General features: G+C 44.5%; 1 protein-coding gene across 1 annotated transcript; it reads right to left on the bottom strand.

The window, feature by feature from the left end:
• Positions 1-452: 452 nt before the first annotated feature.
• Positions 453-20,278, bottom strand: SMIM3 (small integral membrane protein 3). Its single transcript, XM_010344571.3, has 2 exons — positions 20,187-20,278; positions 453-2,266 (listed from the first exon to the last, which is right to left on the bottom strand). The coding sequence occupies exon 2, from the start codon at positions 2,253-2,255 to the stop codon at positions 2,073-2,075; it is 183 nt and encodes a 60-aa protein (XP_010342873.1). The 5' UTR covers positions 2,256-2,266; positions 20,187-20,278; the 3' UTR covers positions 453-2,072.
• Positions 20,279-21,501: the final 1,223 nt, after the last annotated feature.

Genomic DNA, 21,501 nt, shown 5'->3' on the forward strand with positions numbered 1-21,501 from the left:
CGCTGAGCAGTAAATTTCTGTGGTTTCTGAATTACCAGTCTCAGGTATTTTGTTAGAGCCACCCAAATGTACTAAGACAGAAATCCCCTTCACCATTTTCCCCTGATGCCCCCTCTAACTCTTACCTCTGTATTACGGTGCTTTTCCTGGAAAGGTTTCTGTTCTCACTGTCTCAACTTCTTAACCTTCCTCTCATTTCTTCACCTACAAAATATTACTGGGGCCAGGCACGGTGGCTCACATTTGTAATCTCAGCACTTTGGGAGGTGGAGATGGGTGGATCACTTGAGGTCAGGAGTTTGAGACCAGCCTGGCCAATATGGTGAAACCCCATCTCTACTAAAAAAAAAAAAAAAAATATATATATATATATATATATATATATATACACACACAAAAAAAAAAAAATTATTGCACCTCTGTTGAAACACTTCATATCACAGGACCCATTCAATATCTCTGCTTTTTCCCCCTTTCTATGACCCTTCCACTCCTATTTAGTGTCTTCAAAGTTCTGCATTTAGCACCTCACTCTTCTAAGTCTGTATATTCTGATCCTATCTACTTGTATGGGCTTATCTACCATAGGGGTTAATCCCCCATACCCTCAAGCCAAACATAACATCTTTTCCAAGAACAGACTCAGATATCCAATTGCATCCTGAATGTGTCCACCTCAATATCACAAGCACCTCAAATGCAACATGTCCAATGCTAAATTCACTGTCTTATTTGTCATTATTTGAATCTGATATTCAAAATCTGTTCTTCCCCTCTATACTATCTGTGTGTAACCTGCACAACTTTACCCACATGCTGAAGCTAGAGCCCTGGAAGTAAATTTGATTCTTCTCCTGTTACTAAATTCAAACTGTCTCGAAGGACGATAAATTCAGTGTAAGGCTTTTACCTGAGTTCTGAGTTTAACAGCTGCTCTTTAAAGAAAGACCTCAGACATGCGCATTCTAGCACTTTATTGGAAATTGATTGTGTACATGAATGAGATCACATCAAAGTAAAAGCATCATTTTCACACAATAATATCCTGATATCGGTGCTATCTTCTTACATAATTTAATAAATTGCAAGATGCTCCTAATATTGATATTGAAGAGCTTGAGTGGTCCAGAAATCTCTCTACATAAATATAAATTATCACATCTAAAATAGCCATCATTGTTTTAGTAGGTCCCAAAAGTCCTGGGAACATCTCTTAAAATACAGTTGCCTTAGGCTGGCTGCAGTGCTGGTGGGAGGGAGTGAAGGGGGTACACATGGAGCTAATTACAGCATTAGCTGGACAGAGGGACACACAAAAGGGGAAGGGGGCCACAGACCCCAAAGGCTGGGCAGGGAACTCCACCACCCTGCGTATTCCAACATGGCTTGAGTGTCAAAGCTAACAGACGTGAGACTCCAGTGCAGAAAGAAGCCCATCACCCCAGCTCCCTTGGCAGTGCCCAAAGATGGCACAGTCGTCCTTCAGATTACACAAGGGCAGAGATTCTGGCATAGAGAAGGTTCTAGAAAGCTCTACCCATCTCCCTCCAAACTGAGAAAACATGAAGGAACGGCACCTTAAAGAAAATAACTTTGAGCCAAAGCCCTGCTGGCCCCTTGGGATGGGGACGGGGTGCTTGCTTGGTTTGGTTTGACCTGAGGGGCCCTGGCAAAGTCTGCGCTGCCCCCACTCTCTCCCCCGCCACCTTTAAGGCCATCATAAACAATCAGTTTCTCTGGTTCTTCAAAGCTTCTCAGCATTCAGCGTAACACCTTTATATCTGTGGTAGTTTTACTGCTCACATAGCTTTCACTTCCACTAAGTCAGGTGGTTCCCACACCCCTGTGAGGTAGGAAGGGCAGGGATCGCCATCCCCATTTGAAAGATTAGGAACGTGGAACTCAGCGAGTTAGGTCCCTTGACCAAATTCACACAGCTGGCTCATGGCAGAAATCAAAACCAGAACTCAGGTCCATGCCCCAAAGTCCCTCCTGCCGCTTTTCTGAAGACAGGAAGAGGCTGGGGACAGGATGCCTGTCCTCATCCCACACGCAGCCCTCTTGGGAGGCTCTCAAACAGCCCCACTGAGAATAGGATGAGTCCGCATGCGATAGATGATGACTGCAGTGGCTGGGCACAGCAACAAGGAGGTCATGATGACAATGGTGGCTAGGATGATGAGGACAATCACCCAGATATCCAGGATGTGCTTGGGAAGCACGACTTCCGTGGGGACTTGGCTGACTGCGTCCATGTCGCTTCACTCTGCAACAGACAAGAAAGGAAGATCACTGTTGTGTACTCTCCCTGCCTCCCTGGTTAGAGGGAAACCGTCAGGAGTCAGAAGCCTGGGTCACTTACCGGATATGCAAACTTGGTTCCCTGATTAGTAATTATAATGGCTTTGTTTACTGAGGGCTTCCTATTGCCAGACCTATGCTGGACACTTGATGTCTATTAACTCACTCAGTCATTACTTAAACCACTAGCCCTATGAGGTAGGGACTACAATTACTGTTTTTTATTTCTTGCTTTTACCTTCAGTTATACCCACTTTACAGATGAGGACTCTAAAGCCTTAAAAGACAAGAGGTCATTAATTTGACCAAGAAAGTGAACCCAGATGGGTGGGACTCCAGAGCCTTCCTGCTTAACTATTAAGCTATCACACTGCCAGTCTGTTCTCTCATCTATAAAATGAGAAATGCATTGTTTTTGGTCCTATATCCCTTATCCCATTCTCCCCTTTCTGGGGAGAACCTACCTATTCCGTATGGTTTAGTTGGGACACTGACCTGAACCCAGAGCTGACCATTACAAATCTCCATAACCACAGTTCAGAGTTAGGAAAGTGACCCAGGCTAGGTCAACCAAAGTCTTCTCCTCAGATCTTTTATGCACAAGCTCTTAGGAAAGACAATCCTTTCTCCCTGGACTGCTAAACTGAAAGGATGTGAGTCTGGAGAGAATTGGCCTGAGGCTATCTCTCCTAAAAGCGGCAAGACCCTCCTAGAGCTGGAAAGACAGATGGCGCCTCAAGTGGCCTCATGTGAGCACCTGAATCCAGCCAAGATTGATGCCATCTGCAACTCTAGACACGCCAGATATATGAGCCAATAATTCCCTGTTTTTGCTTAAGCAGTGTCTATTTGGTGTCTTTCACTTGCAGTTAAAAGAGTTCGGATGGATGAGGATATAAATCAGCTGTTCCCAATAGTTTTCAATTCACTGTATCTTTTAGTGTCTTAGTCATTTTTTAACAGCATCCCAGGTCAAATACCAAGAAGTTCCATTTATTAAGTAGTTAGTAGTAGTGTTAAGTAGTTTTATTTTTCCATAAGTTATTGGGGTACAGGTGGTATTTGGTTACATGAGTAAGTTCTTTAGTGATGATTTGAGATGTTGGTGCACCCATCACCCATGTATACACTACACCATATTTGTAGTCTTTTATTCCTCACCACCCTCCTACTCTTCCCTCCAAGGCACCAAAGTCCATTGTATCATTCTTATGCCTTTGCATCCTCCTAGCTTAGCTCATACATATCAGTGAGAACATACAATGTTTGATTTTCCACTCCTGGGTTACATCACCTAGAATAGTCTCCAGTCTCATCCAGATAACTGCAAATGTAGTTAATTCATTCCTTTTTATGGCTGCATAGTATTCCATCATATATGTATAACGCAGTTTCTTTATCCACTCATTGATTGATGGGCATTTGGGTTGGTTCCATGATTTTGCAATTTGAATTGTGCTGCTGTAATCATGCATGTGCAAGTATATTTTTCAAATAATGACTTCTTTTCTTCTGGGTAGATACCCAGCAGTAGGATTGCTGGATCAAATGGTAGTCTCACTTTTAGTTCTTTAAGAAATCTCTATACTGTTTTCCACAGTGGCTTTGCTAGTTTACATTGCCACCAGCAGGGTAGAAGTGTTCCCTGTTCACTGCATCCACGCCAACATCGACTGTTTTCTGATTTTTTTATTATGGCCGTTCTTGCAGGATTAAGGTGGTATTGCGTTGTGGTTTTGATTTGCATTCCCCTGATCATTCATGATGTTGAGCATTTTTGCACATTGACCATTTGCATATCTTCTTTTGAGAATTGTCTGCTCATGTCCTTAGCCTACTTTGTGATGGGATTGTTTGTTTTTTTCTTACCGATTTGTTTGAGTTTGTTGTAAATTCTAGACATTAGTCCTTTGTTAGATGTACAGATTGTGAAGATTTTCCCCACTCTGTGGGTTGCCTGTTTACTCTGCTGACTGGTCCTTTTGCCGTGTAAAACTCTTTAGTTTAATTAGGTCACAGCTATTTATCTTTGTTTTTAATTGCATTTGCTTTTGGGTTCTTGGTCACAAAATCCTTGTCTAAGCCAGTGTCTAGAAGGGTTTTTCCAGTTATCTTCTAGAATTTTTATAGTTTCAGGTCTTAGATTTAAGTCCTTAATCCATCTTGGGTTGATTTTTGTATAAGGTGAGAGATGAGGACCCAGTTCCATTCTCCTGCATGTGGCTAGCCAATTATCCCAACACTACTGGTTGAAAAGGGTGACCTTTCCCCACCTTATGTTTTTGTTTGCTTTGTTGAAAATTAGTTGGCTGTAAGTATTTGGGTTTATTTCTGGGTTCTCTATTCTGTTCCATTCGTCTATTTTTACAGGCACTAATATTGGTCCCTATTTTTATACCAGTACCACACTATTTTGGTGTCTATGGCCTTATCATGTAATTTGAAATCAGGTAGTGTGATGCCTCCAGATTTATTCTTTTTGCTTAATCTTGCTTTGGCTATGCACGCTCTCATTTGGTTCCATATGTATTTTGGAACTTGTTTTTCTAATTCTGTGAAGAATGATGATGGTATTCGGATGCGGATTGTGTTGAATTTGTAGATTGCTTTTGGCAGTGTGGTCATTTTCACAATATTTATTCTACCCATCCATGAGCAGGAGATGTGCTTCCATGTGCTTGTGTCGTCTATGATTTCTTTTAGCAGTGTTTTGTACAACGAAAACTACAAAACGCTGTTGAAAGAAATCATAGATGACGAAATCGACCAATTTAATAAGTATTTACAGCCTAACAACTTAGGAGCTGTTTGCAAAAAAAAATACACACACAAAAAAAGGTTTTATTTTCATTTGTAACTAGTTACTAATGGAATATATGCACCTGCTGAACACTGTGTAACTTTTGAAAATTTGGAATAATATTGGACAATGCCATCCTCACTTATTATTTCACACTAATTTTTGCCCAGTACTTGCCATACCACGCAACCACCAAAAAATCAACTTCAGGTTAGGTGCAGTGGATCATGCCTATAACCCCAACACTTTGGGAATCCGAGGTGGGAGAATTGCTTGAGCCTAGGCGTTCAAGATCAGCTTGAGCAACATAGTGAGACATCGTCTCTACAACATTTTTTTTTTAATTGGCGTGGCATGGTGGCTTGCGCCTGTAGTCCCAGCTACTTGGGAGGCTGAGGTGGAAGGATTGCTTCAGCCCAATAGGTCCAGGCTACAGTGAGCCATAATCACACCACTGCACTCCAGCCTAGGTGACCAAGCAAGACCCTATTTCAAAAAAAATTTATTTTCATCAACTTCATAAATTATAACATTAACAAAAGGAATGTAGTAAGATTAGTGTTAAACTGTGAACTATCTTAAGCTAGTCATTTGTAAAGTGTCAGAGATGTCACGTAGCACTATTTCTGTCAAAAATCTTAAAACTCCTGCAGCACTCCCCTCCTTCCGGTGAGTTCACTGGGGCTCCCAGGACACTTCAGTGCACAGCTTGGGAATCATTGATGTAATACATTCCCTGCTCAGAGGATGCAAGGCTGGAACAATCTCCTGCAGTTTCTTTCAAAAGTAAGATTGATATTTCCGTGATTCTAGGTTCTAAGCAACATTCCTAATTGCAATCCTACTTTCTGTTCTTTCCTAATCACTAATTTTTCCTTTCTAATGCCTTTGGCTCCATGTCTGCTGTTGCCACCCTAAGTAAGGTACTCATCAACCAAATTGAATACCCAAAGGAGAGTACCCAAGAAATATGTACAAAGATGTTACTTTCTGCATCATTTGTTCAGGTAACAGACACAGCAAGTGTCCACTAATAGTAAAATAAAGAAGGGTATATCTATATAATGGAATGCCATACAGCGATTTTTGTGTATCCATTCACTCACCCATTCATTCATTCGTTTAACAAGCATACAGTGCTTACGCCATGTCAATCATTGTTCCAAATGCACTACAAATATTAATTTACCTAATTAATACAGCTACTCTGGAAAACACAATGGAGGTTCCTCAAATAACTGAAAATAGAGTTCCCGTATGATCTCAGTAATCTCATTTCTAGGCATATAACCAAAGGATTTGAAATCAGAATATCAAAGAGATTTCTGCACTCCCATATTTATTTCAGCATTATTCACAATAGCCAAGTTATGGAATCAACCTAACTGTCTATCAACCATGAATGGATAGAGATAATGTGGCATATACTCAATGTAATACTATTCAGCCTTGGAAAAGAAGAAAATGAGTGCCATTTGTGACAACATAGATGAACATGAAGACATTATGCTAAAGGATATAAGCCAGGGACAGAAAGACAAATACCTCAAGTTCTCATTTATATATGGAAGCTAAAACTATCAGACACATAGATACAGAAAGCAAAATGGTGGTTACCGGAGGCTGGAAGGTGGGGATGGGGAGATGTTGGTCAAAGGCTATTACATTTCTGTTAGGCAGGAGGAATAAATGAAAAATACTTGAGATTTAAAAAATTAATTTATTTATTAGTCATTTAAGAGGAATCTGATCTGTAATGAGCCCCAAAAGTTTCAAGCGGAAAAAATAAAAATGAAGTGCAACAGTGTGTGTAGGATGATTCCTTTGGTTCATATTTTGTGGAATTAAGTAGGTAAATGGGTGAGGATATATACAGGAAAATTACTTTCTCACTGTACTCTCAGGAAAGTTTAACAGTGGTTACCTTTTCAGGAGCTGGATTAGGAATGAGAGGTTTTTGCTTTTCATTCTTCATTCATAAAACATGATTTTATGACATTTGAATTTTCTCAACATGAGCATTTATTACTTCTGATTTTTTTATGCCAACTGGGTTAAGGAAACAGAGGCTTTTTTGAGGTTTTATCTTCATAATTCTTTGTCTTAAAGAGTAAAAATATACATATACAATTTTAAAATCAAATAAAATTAAGAGATGAGACTAGAACAGTAGTCACCAAATGCCATATACCATAGTAGGTGACCTCAAGGCAGTATAAGGGACCACTGACTTCACTGACTGGGCATGGTGGCTCATGCCTGTAATCCCAGCACTTTGGGAGTCCGAGATGGGTGGATCACCTGAGGTCAGGAGACCATCTCTACTAAAAATACAAAATGGTGTATCCGTGACGCCTGTAATCCCAGCTACTCAGGAGGCTGAGGCAGGAGAATCACTTGAACTTGAGAGGTGGAGATTGCAGTGAGCTGAGACAGCACCACTGTGCTCCAGCCTGGTAACAAAGTGAGACTCCATCTCAAAAACAAAACAAAACAAAACAAAACAAAAACAAAAAAACACTGATTTCTGGGTATCATTCTATACATATTGAATTAGACTCAAAAGGGGATGAGGAGGAGCCCCTTTTTCCCATTGCCACGTGATTCCAACGTGCAGCCAGATTTGCAAACCTCTAGACTCAACATCTTTAAGACCTCTAGGACCCTCTCTGGCATTGAGATTTGGAAATTGATTCCCTGGTGCTCTGTAGCCAGGCCGGGCAGATCTGGGCAAGTTCCCAGATGAAGGAGAAGCCTCTGACAAAGTTCCCCAGGGCCATAGGATTATCCGCTGAGGTTTGCCGAGGAGACAGAAGCATGGGCTGGCCCTGTCTCAGCCTAGGAAATGGAGTAACTTTCTCCAAGGTCTAAGACACAGAAGCATGAGTCACAGGAGTCTGAAACTGTTAGAGGACCGGGGGCGGGATAAATCATTCTTTGTGGTCTCCTAACTACATCATCAGCTAGCTGCCTTAGACTAAAGGAACCCCATGAGAGCCCTTTCCTGTAAACCCATTAACATCAAACAGTCTTCGTCACTTCAAATGCCAGGAATACAAATGCCTGGCTGATTTTCACGAGTAAAACCTCTAATATACAGGAACTCAGGCTTCAGGGCTCATCCGCAATCAAGAATCCTAGAACATTAAAGCTAGAACCAGTCCCGTTTCACAGATGGTAAAACTGAAGTCCAGGGGTCTTCTCCCTCCTGTATTCTTATTTCTTAACGGAATAATCATTAAAATACATAAATCTGATTATGTCGCTGCCTCTAACTAAAACAAAACAGAATTAACAACAACAAAAAAAAAAACAGAGCAAGTAGATGAATAAATGAAATCCTTCTGTAACCTGTATCCTAAACTGTACCAATGTAATTCTTTTGCAAATGAAATTGTGCTTCTAACCCCAATACACAGTTAAAGTAAAGCTGCTCTAGTAGAGCCTGGGAAGTGGGGAGCTGGCAGAAGAAGCTTGCAGTGCTGCCTACCCAGCAGGGCTGAATACATATCTCAGAGACCCTAAGCACTAGAGCAGGCATCCCCAAACTTTTTACACAGGGGGCCAGTTCACTGTCCCTCAGGCCGTTGGAGGGCCGCCACATACTGTGCTCCTCTCACTGACCACCAATGAAAGAGGTGCCCCTTCCCGAAGTGCGGCGGGGGGCCGGATAAATGGCCTCAGGGGGCCGCATGCGGCCCAAGGGCCGTAGTTTGGGGATCCCTGCACTAGAGATTAGGGTGCCCACCTCCTTCACATATGTAATTCAAACTAAAAACAATACTAAATCATAACACACAAAATTTACATGCTATGAAATTAAAATTATTTTTTCTTTTTTTTTTTTTTTTGCTTTTGAAATGGAGTTTTGCTCTTGTTGCCCAGGCTGGAGTTCCATGGCATGATCTCTGCTCATTGCAACCTCCGACTCCCAGGTTCAAGCAGTTCTCCTCCCTCAGCCTCCCGAGTAGTTGGGATTACAGGCATGTACCACCACATTCAGCTAATTTTGTATTTTTAGTAGAGACGAGGTTTCTCCATGTTGGTCAGGCTGATCTCAAGCTCCCAACCTCAGGTGATCCGCCTGCCTCAGCCTCCCAAGAGTGCTGGGATTACAGGCGTAAGCCACGGCGCCCAGCCCATTTTTTTCTTCTAACTGAAACAAATCGGAAAAAAAAATTTTACCCAGCTGTCTTTTGGCATCCCTGCTCAGTGCAGTGGGCTTCCTTGGCAGTGCAGCTCTGCTGTTGAGATTCCCCTTGCCTCCCCAGGCTCCTCGAAATACAGTTTGAAAGTCACAAGTTGCAGTGTTCTCCAGAGCTACTGTTCTGGGATTCTAAGGCTGGCCATAGATGGAGTCGGGTGTCAGAGGACAAAGGGAGCTCTTTCTCTCTGTTTTACTCTTCTCAATACTCAAACGTGTCCTTCACTGGACTGTTCTTCCCCATGTCACACGGCTTCCAATCACTTCCACCTCTCCCTTCTATGAAAGAAAAATTTTGGCCGGGCGTGGTGACTCAAGCTTGTAATCCCAGCACTTTGGGAGGCTGAGGCGGGTGGATCACGAGGTCGAGAGATCGAGACCATCCTGGTCAACATGGTGAAACTCCGTCTTTACTAAAAATACAAAAAATTAGCTGGGCATGGTGGCACGTGCCTGTAACCCCAGCTACTCAGGAGGCTGAGGCAGGAGAATTGCCTGAACCCAGGAGGCGGAGGTTGTGGTGAGCCGAGATCGTGCCATTGCACTCCAGCCTGGGTAACAAGAGCAAAACTCCGTCTCAAAAAAAAAGAAAAAAGAAAAATTTTGTCTCCCAGATAAGAGGTAAGCAAACCATACGCTCAGCATCTTTAATTGCACACTAGAAATATTTGCTTGAGAAAAAGCAGGACTCTAAGCTTCTCTTATCTGACTTCTATTTGACCTCTCTGGCATGAGTGCGTAAAACCTTGTTTCTTGGTACATTAACTAATAGTTATACATTAATTTATCATTTGCCTCACAGATCTATTGCTTGTTATTTCTAATTAATGGTTCATGTTGGATATGGCCCACACCATTTATGTCACAAATTTATGCCTATCACTGATAAGAACATGATGTTTTTATGACTGTAGGAGGTAAAACATCAGTCAGGCCTACCCTCATCATTTCGAACTAGCATACTTTATCTGCTATGTGCCTCCTTAGCAAATAATAAGCTTTAACATATGTTCAATGTAAGTTTGTCTAAGAAATTGTGCTAAAACCACCTGAGCTCACCAGCAGAGAAGCCACTAGTACCAAACATGCCATCCCATCAGATGACAGGTCCTATATCAGCAGCCCTGTGAACTGGACTTAAATTACTCCTCCTCAGTCCATAGGGGTTAAGTAACTTAGCCAATTTAATGGAGAAGTCAATAATCCCAAAATGACTATTTTGTATCTACTAACAAGACCAAATGTAAAGGAGGAGAAAAAACAATGTAGTTTCTACAAAAGAGGGAAAAAAGTTTTATTTATTTATTTAGAGATGGAATCTCGCTCAGTTGCCTAGGCTGGAGTAAAGTAATGTGCTGTCAGCTCACTGCAACCTTTGCCTCCCAGGTTCAAGCAAACTGGTGCCTCAGCCTCTTGAGTAGCTGGGATTACAGGCATGCACCACCACACCTGGCTAATTTTTGTATTTTTTGTGGAGATGGGGTTTTACCATGTTGGCCAGGCTGGTATTGAACTCCTGGCCTCACGTGATCCACCCACCTCAGTCTCCCAAAGTGCTGGGATTGCAGGCATGAGCCACCACACCTGGCCAAATTTTATTTTTTCCAAAGGTAGAAAATTCATTCTCTCTATCAAGTATTCCACTTGATCCAATTTAGGCAGGAAAGGGGAAGCCCTACTGCCTGATTAGGAAACACCAAGTTTTACTTCTAGGATCATTTTTCTTAAGCAACTAAAAGTCCTTTTGCAAAACAAAGAATCATTGTTCCAGCCAATCCCACCACTTGGCAAGTTTTCTAGTTATATAAAAAATTATATAAATTTCATAAATTAAAATTTCCCACAAGTTGATAGTTTTAGGGTAATTGGATTCAAGGCAATAACTCTGTGTTATCTACTCACCAGACTCACTAGAAAGCAACTTTTTCCTCTCTGACAAGACAATATTGTTTTTCTTTTTGGTTGAGTACTATTATGACAAGTAACTCTGTCCAGGATATTCATTCATTTATTCATACGTCAAATACTTGGTATTTGCAAGACACTCTCTCAGGGGTTACTATTACTTACACCTTATTACTCTATGCTTCAGGAAGCACAGAGAAGTGAAGTACCACTCCCCTTATTTCCTCAAACACAGGGTCATACGAGCCAGCATTTGCTTAACAAATCGTATTTGTTTAAATTTGTAAACACAGAAATTTGTTTCATTTCACAAATTCATATTATTTGGATTTGCTTAACAAATCCCATTCATTAACTTATTAAAACTTCACAAAAACCCTATGTGGATTTTACAGCTATGAAAACTAAAGCTGGCCAGGCAAGGTGGCTCACACCTGTAATCCCAGCACTCTGGGAGGCCAAGGAGGGTGGATCACGAGGTCAGGAGTTTGAGATCAGCCTGGCCAATATGGTGAAACCCCGTCTCTTCTAAAAATACAAAAAATTGGCTGAGTGTGGTGGCGGGTGCCTGTAGTCTCAGCTGCTCGGGAGGTTGAGGCAGGAGAATTGCTTGAACCTGGGAGGTGGAGGTTGTAGAGAGCCGAGATTGCGCCACTGCACTCCAGCCTGGGGGACAGAGCAAGACTCAAAAAAAACCTAAAGCTAACAGAGGTTAGCCAGCTACTGATCATAAAGCTAAGTGAACAGGATTCAAACTCAGGAATCTTGATCCTGAACTTACCACTACATTACCGCTACCTCCAAAGAGTCCACACAGACCCAGTGGGTAAGCATGGAGTATACCAGACCCACAGCTTTCTTCTAAGTCCAGGTCAAACATTGTTTTTAGCTGAAAGCCATTCCATACTTAGAGAATTAAGAAGAGATATGCAATCTATAAAGATCAGTACTTCCAATTCTGGTAATGGTGGAGTAGGCAATTTGGACCAGACATTTTACTGAAGACAGCTGGAAAAATGGGACCAAAAAAAACTTGCTTGAAGGCACTAAGAACTAACGAAATAATGAAGAATTACCAGTCTAAGATTTGGGAGAAGGCAAAAATCCAGGGAGGTGAGCCCGTCATTTGGGATAGCTTTTCCCCTCATGGAGAATGGAGACTTAAGCAGTTGTGACAGACTCAGGAGGCTAAGGGGACAAAAGCTGGAGTCCAGGACTATCAAGATAGGGAGTAAGCCGGGTGCGGTGGCTCACGCCTGTAATCTCAGCACTTTGGGAGGCCGAGGCGGGTGGATCAGAAGGTCAAGAGATCGAGACCATCCTGGTCAACATGGTGAAACCCTGTCTCTACTAAAAATACAAAACATTAGTTGGGCATGGTGGCGCGTGCCTGTAATCCCAGCTACTCAAGAGGTTGAGGCAGGAGAATTGCCTGAACCCAGGAGGCGGAGGTTGCGGTGAGCCGAGATCGCGCCATTGCACTCCAGCCTGGGTAACAAGAGTGAAACTCCGTCTCAAAAAAAAAAAAAAAATTATATAAGATAGGGAGTAAAACTTCTGGAGTTTGAGCTTGGACCTTAAAAAAGCACCCTTAGTGCTAAGGATGGACTGGAAGTATACCAGTCCTCCCAGAGACTACAACTCAGCTTTGTATTATCATAGCCAACATGGTGAAACGATGTCTCTACTAAAAATACAAAAATTAGCCAGATGTGGTGGCACACGCCTGTAATCCCAGCTACTTGGGAGACTGTGAGACAGGAGAATCACTTGGACCCAGTAAGTGATGGTTGCAGTGAACCAAGATCACACGCTGCACTCCAGCCTGGGTGACAGAGTGAGACTCTGTGTAAAAAAGAAAAAAAAAAAAAAGATATTTTCAGAAAAAAAAATACAGAATAACAGTGTAAAAAAGCAATAACAAACAAATAGTGGAAGAAACAGAATTAAGGTATTTCGATTTTCTTGTATTGCCTAAGAAAGGGCAGAAGAATCAAATCCTATTAGACTTTGTTAAATCCAGGATGCATATCATAATCTCTATGGTAGCCACTAAAATTATCAGTAAAAGAGTGCACAATTTCCAGGGGAAAATAGGAGAGGAGAAAAACAACACAAAGACTTAGAATAGAAGGGACAAATAGAAAGCATAGAGAAAGATGGTAGATCTAAACCCAAACTAACAAGTACTGTTAGGGTACACACAGATAAAAATAAAACAAACACATACATATGTATTTTTTATAAGAGACACCTGGGGATTAGAAAGGTTAAAAGTCAAAGGACACAAGTAAAACACTGTGTAACCATGACTCACCTACGCTGGTGGCACCATCCTAGCATAAGGCCAAGTAGACATTTCAGCAAAAAGTATCACTAGAGATACCGGAAAGGTAAAGTGAGTTTCTATTTTTATGTACCTAATCTCAGAATTATAAGGAGAAATAGACAAATCCACAATTACAGTCGGAGGCTTCAAGACATCCCTCTCAGATACTGATAAAACAAAAAGCTTGTGGGGAAAGGCAAGAGGAACAGAACAGATGCTATCAACAAAACCCGGAGATGATGAGATACACGATGTGTTGGAACCGTATGTAGTCCTGGTGGCTTTGGCAAGAGGCTTGACCTCTGTGAGCTTTCGTTTCCTCATTTGTAAAATGGAAACAATAACGAATAATTGCAACCACTTCATTGGGATGTGCTGGAGGTTAAATGAGCTAATGTACATAAAGCACTCAGGACAATGCCAGGGCACAGTGAGGGCTTCCCAAAGTTAAACTGAGCTGGCGAACTCAGCATCATTCCTGAATTAAAAAGGAGTTCAGAGGCCCTGCCATTAGTTAGGGTGCCGTGACTGCTTCGTGACTGATCTGGGCCCAATGTAGAAAACCACAGTGAAAAGTTTTTTTGAGTAAAAAACTTTTAAGCTGTCCCCAGCTTGAACTTCTCACCGGAAACCTACAGCCTCCACATCTGAGCTGCAGCTAACAGTCAACTTTTGAGAGCTTGCCAATGGTTATCCAACTGGTTTCACTGCCAGAGAGTTCACTGAGGAAGAAGGCAATAAAAGAAGTGACTTCCTGCTGGCAAGCAAGCTTAATTATCCCAAAGTGGTAGAAGAGGTAGATAAAGGCAGGTGGCTTCTTATGGGTGTGGCCTTAGCCCAGCACCCTGAGAGCTCTGGGCAGACCTTGCTGCGGCTGTTTTGTTTCCACAAGCCACAGTTGCCAGAGACGAGACAGCTAGAATCAGCTCCGAGTCACTGATGCTGGAGCGTTCAAAGATGCATGACTCTTCAAGTATTTTGCAGAATGCAAGCAAGGCGGATGGTTCCCAAGGCACAGGACTACAGGGTTTCCCAGTGTTGTCTACCTTATAGGACCCCTTCCAAAGGCTCCATCTTCAGAAGATGCTGCTGAGGTTGCCAGGGAAGAATGGGAGATGTAAGCCAGACAGAGAGGACAATTCAAGTTCCTAGATGGGAGCCTGCACTGGCCACTTTGTAGCCTTGGGAACCTCACAACTGTGTCCCAGGAGCTGATCCCACTTGAAGACCTTCGCGCTGACTGTTCCTTCTCAGAATGCTCTTTCCCTCCCCTGTCCATTGTCTCGATGTCCATGACCTCAACCTAAATGTTATGGTTTAGTAAAGTTTCTCTGGACCCACTCTGTTAAACTGCCACTCTTACCTGGTTTTATTTTCTGCATATACTTTTCACAATCTAAAATTAGCTTGTTTGTTGCTTGTTTGTTTTTATTGGCTTTCTTCCTACCAGGCTAAAGACTTGTTCCTTTGCTCCCTCAAATGCAAGCACGAGGAGAGCAGAAGCCTCATCTCTCGTGTATCGCTGTGTCCTCAGCACGTATCACGGGGCCTGTCAATTATAAGTGCCAACAAATATAAAATCAATGAAGAAATGAATACAGGAAGACTATTTCAGATGTGAGCTTACTCATGGAACCTAATTGACTGAAGAGGTCCAGAAGGAATCCTCATCCCTGCCAAAGTTCCAGTGATCCTAAACGTCAGAACCTTGTCTCCAGAATAACATGGCATCCTCTGATTTTATCATTTTCTAGCCTCTTTGTACATTCAGAAAGGATTATGGGGGCTTCTTCCTTCCCCAGCCCACCCTGTACATGCCAGGCAGAGGAGAGCTGGCTTTTCAGAATGAAGTCCTCCAGGATTCCCGCTGCTTGATTTGCTTGGGCTGGTAAGCTCAAATTTGAGTTCTGACTCCATGTGCTCAGGAACTGGGCACTGAGGTGGGGAGGGAGGAGCAGGGGTTGGGGAGCAGAGTTGTTGCCCAAGATGTGAATCTTTCTGTTCTCAGAAGAGGACAGGGAGGCTGATAAAAGGGGGAGCAGGTTTTCCATGCCAAGTACAATCTGAAAAGGACAAACCAGCTTCACACTTACTCTTGGAAGTATTTCTCCTCCCATTGTGTAACAGTTAGCCTCAAACATTTACCAACCCAGCACAGTCATTTCATCAGGGACCTTCGGTCCAAATAAAGGGGCCAGAGGAAGGAATGGACAGGACCTACGACTACCAAAAATGTGAAATGAATCAAATCACAGGCTTTTCTCCAATGACCCAAGGTCTCTAAGGAGTACTCTGTTCTCATTTCACCCGAACTGGCCTCTGACTCTCCGAACTTCCTAACAAGCTGCAGAGTTGTTCCCTGCCTGAGTTTCCATCTGCTTCTCTGTGGCTGGAAAAATGGAAAAACACCAGGATATTTCAAAGAGATCAGGGCACAGCCAGAGCTGTGTAAGGCAGCACGTACCATCTGACCCAACCAATCAGAGTCTTGGAAACCAACAGAGAGCTAGCAGAGGAGAAAGCCCAGGCCAAATCCCCAGCATCCTGTTTAAGCCACTACCATCCATCATTGCCATTTGCCAGTGACTAAGTGCTGTGTGGCGGGCTCCATGAGAGGGGCTGGGAGGAGGCTCCGTGACAGAGCTGCGGGAGCACTGGTCGGCGGTAGTGCGTTGCCTCAATGTGTGAGCCTGAACAGGTGGCTCTCCCAAAGTGGGCCTCATGTGTGTGAAAGGCAGAATAATGCCCCCCCGCCACCACCAAAGACATCTATGTCCTGGTCTCCAGAATCCTGAATATGAAAAAGGAAGCATGACTCAGAGGGCAGAGCCAAAAGAAGAGAAGGAAAAGGAACTTTGCAGATGTGACTGAAGTCAAGGACTTTGAGATGAGATTATCTGGATAGGCAGGTGGGTGTAACCTAATCACATGGCTGTGACCTGATCATGTGGCCCTTAAAAGTGAAGAAGGCTGCATGAAGCCCCGGGTTTAAAAAAAAAAAAAAAAAAAAGTGAAGAAGGCAAAAGAGTGGGTCAGAGAGACATGACATGAGAAGGACTTGATTTACTGTCACTAGCTTTGAAGATGGAGGAAAGGAGCTATGAGCCAAGGAAGGCAGTGGCCTCTAGAAGCAGGGAATGGCCCTCAGCTCACAGCCAGCAACAAAACAGTGACCTTGGCCCTATACCCACAGGAACTGAATTCTGCCAACAACTCAAATAAGCAGGAAACTGATTCTCCCCTAGAGCCTCCAGAAGGAAATACAGCCTGATGACGCCTTGATTTTATTTTCCCAGACCCATATTGGACTTCCGATGTGCAGAACTATAATAAATTTGTAGGCATCTTTTAAGCCCCTAAATTTGTGGTAATTTGTTATAGCAGCACTAGAAAACAAATACATACTGTATGATCCTGAGTAAGTCACTCTTCCCAGCTGGACCTGGGTTTTACTGTCCATCAATTGGAACGGATGGACAGGGTGATCTTGAAAGGTCTGGCCAGCTCTCAAAGACTGACTGCTCTCCTGACATCCAACCTCCCCCACAGCCATGTCCCCAGTTCCAGGATGGTCTTGGGTTGAACGTTGTTAGAGAAAAACCAGAAAAGAGTAAAAGGAAGAGAAAACTAAGCTTTAAAAAGCCCAAAGGTGTTTCCTAAGGCACCTACTACCTTAGAAAACAAACGGAAAGATTTCCTGTTTAGCTGCTTGCTAATTCCTTGATCATACCCAGAAGAATGAAGTGGGAAGTCTGGGAGAACTGAATGAAAGCTCCAGTATCACCTGGTGGGGGTGTCCAGAGCACTGAGTTAAGAAGGAGTCCAGGGCCTGGTGTTGGGTAAGGAGCAAGGTACTAATTACGAATGTCTGCCTGGGGCAGGGGATTAGCAGTAGAGACTTTTATGCCAGGTTTGCGTCATCATTAATTGAAACTAATTTGAGGAATCCATTTCATTTTCTCTGTCTCTTCTTCTCCCACTTCTGTTTCATTTTTCCGGAATGAATATAGTGAGTCACTAGCAAAAAACATATCCAATCAGCCAATCAGAGTGCAAATCAATAAAATAAGGAAGCTTTAGCTCTATACAACTAAGCAATTTAAAGTATACAGTTTAGAAGTTGAATCTGGCTTGCTGTTGTTTAATGGGCCAGGCAACGGTACTTCTGACCAGATTTTCCTTCCTAACTACCTACATCTTAGCCTTTCCTGCTAGATGTCTCCATTCTGTCTTGAGGTTCACCTTCTGTTTATCTAGTGAGTTGGAAGGGTACTAGGTCTCTAGAGATCCACTGGAACAGTGTCTATCAAATTCTCACTTAACTTCCCCCAGGTCACCCTGAAAGTAAGTGACAGAGGCAAGATCTGAACCTGATACCCCCAATTCCAATGAAGTTCAGAGGATAGGCCCCAGAGCCAGGCTGCCTTCATTCAAATTACAGCTCTGCCACTTACTTTCTCTGTGATCGCGGGCGAGTTACCCTCTTTGGACCTGTTTCCTCATCTGTAAAATGGAGGTGATGACAGTCCCTCCCTAACAGGATTGTAGTAAAGCCTAAATGAATTAATACAAGTAACATACTTAGAGTTATGCCTACCTTATAGTAAGCACTCAGTAAATGGCAAGTATGATCATTATAACATAATTCAGCTTACTGGGCCAGTCAGAGTTTGGGAGCACAATATAGGGTTTGGCAATGCCAACATTGACTCTTATACTCCAATAAACTGTGTTTGTGAGTACACATGCCTATTTTTTATGCCAGTGCCATGTGTGGTAGCGTAAGCCCAACCAAGATATCCTCTTTCCTTGGAAGTATTTCCTTTGTTTGCATGTTTCAATCCATAGAGGAGAAGCAGAGGCAGTGTTTAAAGAGGGATTGGAATATGGCTGGAAAAATAGCTGAGGCTGCGACTGGCCCTTATCCCCTTGGTCTGTCACCCCCAAGGGCCCAGGATCTGACCCAACCACAGGCCCCCAGAGTCTCTCATTTGTTTTGTGTCTCTAACACCTCACCACAGCTCAGTGGTTCTCTGGCTGTCCTCTGGGATTTCCCAGACCTTTTGAGGCATGGAGCGTCAGTTCTGAGGTCTGGAGAGGTCAGTGTGTGGAAGACTTCGTGAAGCACGACTTGTAACCCCCACAGCATGATTCATAAACCCAGGACAGCTGGGAACAGGAGGTCCCCAGTTGGGGTAGGAAAACACTTTTTGGTTTTTTCAGTTATTACTGCAGAAGCACATGATGTGCTGCCTTGCGTGTGTCTAGAGGGCTGTGCTGCCTTGCGTGTGTCTAGAGGACTGCTGTGCCGCCCACATAACCAAAGAGCATGGCATGCTCAACCATAGACAAACAAACATCTGTTCCACACCCGCATCTTCATTTTACAGATGTGTGAGGGCATGGCCCAGAGAGGGGAAATGCCTCCATCAAGGTAACTCAGAGGGTCTCCTGACCCCCAGAGAACCGTTCCTCCCCCTCCCACCTCCACCCCATTCAGGCATCCCCAATCCTTCCAAACCAGCTGCCCACTGCAGTGGCACCAGGCATCACGGCAGATGTTCAAGGAATCTCGGATACTTGTGCGATTGCGCAGCCTTCACCACCACACCCTGGAGCTTTCAGGACCGTAGTACTCACTACAGACACCTGGGAGACGACTCAGCCCCAGGGGCAGCAGGATTCCAGCTGGTCCAGAAGAAACAAGTGCAGCTGCATGAGTAAGAGCGCAGCCTGGCGCTCAATCAGAATAACAGTCCCTGAGATTTGAATGGATTTGGGGGGTTTACACCTTTCATCCTTTCACTCAGTAGGTATGTATGAAACACCTACTGTTACCCAGGCCCTGTGCCAAGAGCTGAGGATGCCTCAGAGATGACGATACACAGACAGTCCCTACCCTCAAGAAACTGGCATAGGGGAGAGTAGGGAGCAAAAGAACCGGCAACTGGAACAACTACGTCCTCAGGAAAGGGGCAGATAACCAGCAGGAGGGAGAGTGAAGGAAGGCTTCTCTCCAAGATACTTTTCTCACGTCCTTTCTCGTTTGCTTTCTGCACGCAAAACACACACAAAAACAAAAATATTTTCCCCATTTCACTGATGGAAAAGCAAGGAGAGTAAAGCAGCTAGTGACAACCAGGGCTGGAACCCGCCACTCCGGACTCCAAACTCCTGGCACCTTCTACGCGGGACAGAGAAGCAGCTGTCTTGAGTCGTGCCAAGACCCAAACCCAGCGCAGCGCCCAAGCAGGTGCTCAGGCCCGGGCGCTGAACCCCGACGCTGGGCCAGGAGGTGGCAGTGCGCCCGAGGAGGCTTCCCGAGAAGGCAAAGGCAGGGGACCCGGAGAGAAGCCTGTCTCCGAGTGGGGCTGGGGCTCGCCCACCCAAGCTCCGCCTCCCCCAGGCCCAAAATTCTGTGCACGAGGTGGCTCGAACTTAGGGGTTGACAGCAGGAGACAAGGGAGGAGGGGGTGAGGGGAAGAAATGCAAAAGTGTTGAAGAGGGGGACGTGGGGAAGGAGAGAGAGGACCTAAAGAAGAGAGCTGGGAGCCCTGGGGAAGGGGCCGCACGAGAGCGAGGTCGCGAGTCCGAAAGCATCGGCTCTGCCAGAGTCCCACAAACCACCCGCCGGCGGCCCCACTCACCCCAGATCCCGGCGAGTCTGCGGTAAGTTCCCAGGGTAGGGATGGCTCGGTGCTTCTGAGGGTCCCCAGAACCGCACGGGGTCTGGAGGCTGGAAGCTACCCCCAGGCCTGGAACCTCGGCTCCAGGCAGCGCCCGGAACTTGCCCCGGCTCCTCCGAGCCCCGGGACGCGCGGCTGGCTCTGGAATGCGCGGCCGCTGGGGACCGCCCCCGGAACGCCCCGGCCCGGGGCCCCGGCACGCCCGGCTCAGCTCCTCCTCCAGCGTCCCCTGCGGGCTGCGGGGAGGAAGGCACCTGCGAGGACAGGAGAGACGGGGCGTCCCGGGCTCCCCGCCCACCTTGCACACACTCGCTGCGTGGCCTTGGACAAGTCACTCGGCTTCTCGGGGCTCTCCGCTCCTTGGATTGTAAACCGAGAGGGTTGGCCTAAAATGTGTCCTCCGAGACCCTTCCAGCTGCAGTCTACACATGGGAAAGAAAGTCTAGCGGGTTTGAACGGAGGATCCCGGACTCAGATCCTACTTTGCGATGTCGGAAGTGTGGGGTCCTTCGGCGGCTTTGCCTCTCTGTTTCATTCTCTGTAAGGTGGGAAAGGTAACACCTGTCTCCCAGCCCGGCTGTGAGGATTGGTTTAGGGGACCAGTGTGAAGCTGGCTGGTTCTCTGCCAGAACATGACTTTCAGCATCCTGTTTATTTTGTGATAACAATGAAATAGCCCAACCCAAGGTGATCAACAGCCCAATAGACTCCAGCATCTGAGAGGCTTCCCAGGCCACTGTGGGTGGCCCAGCTTCCACGCAGGACATTGCCGGTTCTGCAATCTTCTGTCCCCTCCATGTGATCCATGGAGTGCCATCTCGGCACCAACACTTTTTAATTTACAGAAGTTTTCTTTAATCTTACTCTTCTGAAAAAAGGAGCCCAAGCCTTGACTATCAGTGAGACCCTGGGCAGTCGGAGCCCAGTCATGTTTTGGAGGATTTGGAAAGAGTCACACTGTCTTCCCCAGGCCTAAACTTGATACGGTGTGGGCCCTGAACTTAGAACTTACTCTCTGCTGTTTCCTCTGATTCAGGGATGAGGTCAGCAGAAATTACCTCTAAATCATCATTATCAGATACCATCTTCTTAAGCCAAGGACAATGAAGATAAAGTGGATTCACATGGGAAATGATTTGACAAAAACGCTAAGGGCTGTCACGCAACAACATGTTTTATTCAAAAGAGATAATGTGGGATCCTAAAAACAAGGTCAACCCAATTCTGAACAGTTTAATACAAAACTCTCATTTAATAGAAAAAAAAAAAGAGTTGA

The sequence above is a fragment of the Saimiri boliviensis genome, chromosome 1, assembly GCF_048565385.1.
Source record: "Saimiri boliviensis isolate mSaiBol1 chromosome 1, mSaiBol1.pri, whole genome shotgun sequence".
NCBI classification, from domain to species: Eukaryota; Metazoa; Chordata; class Mammalia; order Primates; family Cebidae; genus Saimiri; species Saimiri boliviensis.

Excerpts from the sequence above, each read along its gene's own strand:
- SMIM3 (XM_010344571.3), bottom strand. The coding sequence starts at position 2,255 with ATGGACGCAGTCAGCCAAGTCCCCACGGAAGTCGTGCTTCCCAAGCAC.